At 34.4% G+C, this 6,179-nt stretch overlaps 1 protein-coding gene across 1 annotated transcript in view; it reads left to right on the forward strand.

The window, feature by feature from the left end:
- b4galnt4b (beta-1,4-N-acetyl-galactosaminyl transferase 4b) overlaps positions 1-6,179 on the forward strand; it is a 174,902-nt gene that overhangs the window by 103,584 nt on the left and 65,139 nt on the right. Inside the window, exon 10 of the mRNA XM_073835917.1 lies at positions 2,077-2,143. Coding sequence (XP_073692018.1) covers positions 2,077-2,143 — 67 coding nt within the window. The remainder of the gene's footprint in view (positions 1-2,076; positions 2,144-6,179) is intronic.

Raw genomic sequence — 6,179 nt, forward strand, 5'->3', positions numbered from 1 at the left:
TTTTTGATTGATATATTTATTTATCCTTTCGCTTCTAATTAATAATTAGACTCTAAACTATAAATACATCAAAGAAAACAGTTGTGAGTTGGCTGTAAGTTATGGAAAGTTGCCTTTTTCTAGTTGTAAAGGTTAAAACAAGGTTAAGATACTGACAAATAGTAGTACTTAGTTGGAATCAGACTCAACTCAGACTCTGTCCTTATCGGACTTGAGTCTGACGCGGCCCATTTTGGACTTTTTACATAAGCTCTATTACTGACTTACTGCTTGTTCTCCCTCTTCTTCTTTAATGCTGGTTATTTCAATGACTGACTTGTTGCACGCCAGTCTGTTGTTGTGGGGACATTTCCATGCCACGAAACGTGATGCTGAACAAAATAAACTGTGATTGGTTGTTTGACATGTTAGTCAAACGGCCTTATGGGCGGGCCTTGGCCAATGAAAGGTGCCATGGATTCTAGACTTTCAGACGTCAGTCTGAAGGTCTGGCTACGTGAGACTAGTCTCTAAATTATAAATGCATTAAAGAAAACAGTTGTGAGTTGGCTGTAAGTTATGGAAAGTTGCCTTTTTCTAGTTGTAAAGGTTAAAACTAGGTTAAGATACTGACAAACGGTAGTATTTAGGTGGAATCAGACACAGCTTGGACTTGATTGGTTAAAGACTCAGACTCGAGTCTGATTCGATTTGGGTGGACTCGAATCCAACACTAGTAATTACATTTGTAGTTACTAGGGGTGGGAATCTTCAGGCACTTCATGATCCGTTCCAATTTCGATTTTGGGAGTCACAATCCAATTCCAAAACGATTCTTGATCTACATTTTTTCCCCAATTATTACTTCTACTGTGCAAATACATCTTTACAACTTTACATTTGAACAAAATGTAAAATTGCAGTTTCTATGCTTTTTGTTTATAGTTGAAATCTCTGTATGTCAGTACTGCCATCTTAAAAGTAGTGGCGTGAATCTTCACTGGTTTCACAATTCAATTTAATTACGATTTTCTAAGTTTTTTCAAAATATCACATTGTGTCACATTCTCAGTTTTTAATATTACTGCACATGGCTACATTTTCATATACATTTTGAAATCAAATTAATTTTGTGCAAAATATACTTTTTTTTATTATTATATGAGCAGGCTACTTTTTAAAACAATTACTTAAAAATAAGTGTTCTTTAAGTATCCAAAAGTTTATAGACAATAGTTATTGTTTTTTCTTTCTCAGCATTAGTGCTGTTTGATTATTACTGATGAGATTATAGACAGTGCGAGCTTTAACAGGCTGCATTCAAACTAATGTACAGATCTATTTCGATATATCAGATGTTATGAAAACAGACTGTGTACATCAATTTCTTATAAAAGTGTTCGAAAATGCAAGTGCATTTAACCACAGGCGCAATCAAGCTTTAGGATGCAATTTTCGTGCATCTAATAGTACTGCATTCCAAACGGCATAAATGAAAGCATATCAAAAGTAAACCACGGTGGGTGCCGATTCAGAGTATAAATATATGAATACTGTATGTATTATTAAGCAAGAACACCCATGGACAAAAATACAAGAATTATTTTTGGCTAAATACAGCAGAGTTTACAATATTACTAATGTTTTTACAAGCAATATAGAAATATAAAAAATATAAATAATATTTGAAAGAAACATTTTAATTTAAGTGTATTCAACCATTTTCTGTAATCACTTTTCATCGAAAACCTCAGACCGCTGCCTTGCCTTTCATTTGTAGCTGAAAGATGGTGTGACTGACTACATAACCTGCCTATAAACAAACAGGACTGAGATTAGAGAACATATTTTAACATCAAATTAAATTATTTTAGGTAACCCAGCAACTTAGTTGCAGAAAAACTACCCAGCAGCTGGTTAAAAATGTTAAAAATGAACCCAGCATTTGGGTTAAATCTTTTTTAGAGTGTAGCATCTGTATTGTGGTTAGCAAGTGGTTTTTGCCCTGAAATCTGAAGTGGTGCAGCTGATTTGTGAATTTGCCGCAGTACACTTTTCTCTCATTTCCATCTCATCTTTCTTTCTCTTCTCTTGCAGTGGAGACCTTTCCTTCCTGGGCTGAAGTATGATGTCATTGACTCAGCTTATATCTCATTGTACACAGGTAACTACTCCTTCCTTTTTGAGATTTTTTTTATTTATTTTTTTCGCGCTAAAAATACATTGCATGCATTTCAGGGAAGATAAAACAGAAAATGGAAGTGAACTCCCATTTGAAAACTCTGTCTGTTCCAATCATATCTGAATATTGCAGTTAACATTCACAGCCTCTGAACATTACAGCTTCTGCTGTTTGTGTGAAAAATGTTATTGTACTTCTATTTGAATGTCGGCAGTGGCAACTAGGTAATCACCAGAAAACACTTGCCCCTGAGCCTCCCGTGTTTGCTTTGACAGTCAGCATATACTTTGTGTTCCTTTGCATATCGTCTTATCAAGCATTACACATGTTCATACGTTCGCCTTCAAATTACTGCCATTCATCAAGGGAACTGACTTTAATTTACACATGCTTTTAAGAGGAAGTAAAGACACAAAGTGAGAGAGGGACAGGGAAAAAAGAGAGAAAGACAATCCCCATGGCCCTCCTTTGCTTCGTTTACATAATTATTTGAGACGAAAGCAATTTTTCGATTAAATCCTCACTGTACTTAACAAGCTGAGGGAGAGGGGGATGTGCATTAGCTTCCATCGCCATCCCACGCAGCTCACCGGAGAGTGCGAAGCCAACTCCAGAGTGTCCTAATCATTAATCACGCAGACCACTCCCTCAAGGAAGACCGCACCACATGTAAGGCGCACACACACACACACACTCTCCCTCTCGACATGTCATCAGGGAGATGCAGATGGAGCGAGATCTCCTGGGTGGTTTGGCTTTGACTGTCTTTCTGCTCTGTTAACAACAGATACAGTGTATGGCGAGCTGTCAGTTATCTCTGTCACTGGCACCTGTCTCCTTTCCATTTGTGTATTTGAGTGTGTTTTGTAGTCATTGTGTAGTGTAATTATACAGGGCTCGAAATTAACTTTATTACTTGGTAGCACTGGTGCTCCCAACTTCAAAAAAAATTTAGGAGCACCTAATTTCGTTTTAGTAATGCGCCGATCTTGATTCTTCATGGTCAATTCTTAATGCAGATGTTTTACAAGCAAATGGGCTGATTCTGAAAGCCTTTTTTATATATATTTATTTTACGCCTATTATTTTAAGGGACAAGAATGAATGAAAATATGAGTACATGAACAAGGTTTATTTTCTCTATTATAGTTACAGCCATTTAAAGAGGTTAAAGATAAAGAGTTAAAGGCATTTAGAGGCAACCACTGCATTTTTAAACAATCTACAGTATAAACAACAAAAAATAAACGACACTTCTTTCTTAGTCATGTAGACAATAAATTCAGGCGTGATCAAAGTAGGCTACTCTTTCAATATTCAAAGTGCAAATGACCGAATTTTTCTGATACAGAGCTATAGACACAATACAGCTTATTATAGCCCACATACTAATAACAGCCTAGATATGTAATGTAGCCTAATTTGCGCACATTGGGCAGTCGCTCTTTAAACGTGGGGTATTAAAATTGCTTTTGAATGCGTGTGCGAGTTTTACTTTTGGTTTAGTTTTAACGATACCGCGTGCATTCTGCAATACAAGAGATTACTTTAACAAAACCATTTGAAAGTGGGAGGACACCAACGGGATTTTGAAAAGTGTCCCGAGTGGAAATTACGCCCCTGCGTGAGTGGAACTCTGCCGCTGAGTTATCATCTGATGTGAATTTATGCGGCGATGTACAGTATATTGAGACGGAGGCGGCAGAATTGTATCTGACAGAATGTACGCTGTAGCACGAAATATATTTCTTCAAAAGCAGATTGTGGAGACCTTCTAATTGTCCACAATCAAAGGAGAGAACGGTGAACCTGTCACTGCATCAGGTCACAACAGTCTGTGCAGTAGTTAGGCTAGCCAAAGTTTTGTAATGAATGAAAGTAAGTCGCATCACAACAATTACTCCCACTCGCACAAATGCTCCCAAATATAATTTGAGGTCACGCAGATTAAATTTTGGGAGCATATGCGAGCAAAATGGTCGCAATTTCGAGCCCTGTTATAGCTTGTTAAGCATGGTTATATTGATTTTAGTGTGCTTTATTGGTAAGACAAATATTTAACATTTAATATTTTACATGTATTTGTATACTGTATAACGGTGCATAAAACTGCAAAATTAAAACAGAAAAATAATACAAAAACATAATTTAAAAAATTGTACTTGACAAAGAAACAAGTTATGCTGTTAATTTATAAAAATCAAACAAAAAAAGGGAAAAAAGAAAATAATAATACAATAATAATGCCGTAAAATAAAATAATTTTCTGACTTGAAACTGTACAATATTAGAAAAAATATGCAAAAATTATACCCTTAAAGGAATAGTTCACTTTCAGAACAAAAATGTACAGATAATGTCCTCACACCCTTGTCATCCAAGATGTTCACGTCTTTCTTTTTTCAGTCGTAAAGAAATGGTGTTTTTTGAGGAAAATATTTTGGGATTTCTCTCCATATAATGGACTTCTATGGTGCCCCCGAGTTTGAACTTCCAAAATGCAGTTTAAATGCAGCTTCAAAGGGCTCTAAATGATCCCAGCCAAGGAAGAAGGGTCTTATCTAGCGAAACGATCTGCTATTTTCTAAAAACATTTACAATTTATATACGTTTTAATCTCTACACAGAGTACACACAGAGCTAGACAAGAGGAGCATTTGAGGTTAAAAAGTATATAAACTGGATTTTTTTTTTTTTTATAAAATAACCAATCGTTTTGCTACACTGTAAAAAATTTCCCATAAATTTTACAGTAAAATGCTGGCAGGAGGGTTGCCAGCCGGTCACTGTAATATATACAGCAGCACTGCTGTAATTTAATTTACAGCATCATCCTGTATTTCCTGATTACAGCAAATAACTATTTTTTACAATGCTGTGTTTTTTTTTACAGTAAACTACTTTAATTTGTGTATTCTTTATTTGCAGTATTTATTTTCCAGATTGCTGAATATTAATGACTAGCAATTTAAACAATTTATTAACTGCATAAGCTTTAAACAATATTTAGCTGTATAAAATGTAGTATAGTATGAAACTCAGTGCACCTATTATTTAATAAAAACAAAAATAATAATAATTTGACACATCTTAATCTTGAAAAACGTGTCCAATTTTGTTTAACATATAACTCTCAAATTTGCATGAAAGAAATGTCATAGAACATTGTATGTAGTATTATATTGAATTCCAAAATAAATTGGGCATGAACATATAACAAACACATAACAAACTTAACCAAAGTTAACCAAAGCTTAACCAATATTTAGCCAAAGTTTAACCAACATCAAGTTAACCAACATGGTCATAATTAAATGGTTCTAAATACCACAAAGACAGTGATGAATTTTCACAACTTCATGAAAAGTCCAACATGTCCAAACAACAAGGCCCCAAGTGAGTTCAACAAAACTTCTGATCAAAAAAGGAGAACAGTTCAGCTCCAGATGCTGTTCCATCCCAGGATGCAAAGAGTGGCTAAAAATATAGAAAAGAACAAAAAGGGCAATACATTAGATATTTTACAAAACAATGATACAGTCAGATACAGACAGAGGGATGACAGATACAGTCAAAGGCAGAGAGAGTGATGATTGTTACAGTTAGATCAGTATGATTTTTAATTTTCTTTCACAAAGTGTATGTTCATCAAGGCTGCATTTATTTAAACAAAACAGTAAAATCGTGAAAGATTATTACAATTTAAAATAAGTTTTATATTTTACTATACTTTCCAATATAATTTATTTCTAAGATGCAAAGCTGAATGTTCAGCATCATTACACCAGTGTTACATGATCTTTCAGAGATCATTCTCATTTATTATCAATATGATGATTTATTGTCAATGTTATTGTCAATATTGTCAGTGTAATGTTTTGGAGCCTGTGATACTTTTTTTTCAGGATTCTTTGATGAATAAGTTTAAAAGAACAGCAGTTATTTAAAAGATACATTTTATCTAAAAATATAAGTCTTTACAATCACTTTCAATGTAACACACTTGTTGGATAAAAGT

The sequence above is a fragment of the Garra rufa genome, chromosome 3 (genome assembly GCF_049309525.1).
Source record: "Garra rufa chromosome 3, GarRuf1.0, whole genome shotgun sequence".
Classification (NCBI taxonomy): domain Eukaryota; kingdom Metazoa; phylum Chordata; class Actinopteri; order Cypriniformes; family Cyprinidae; genus Garra; species Garra rufa.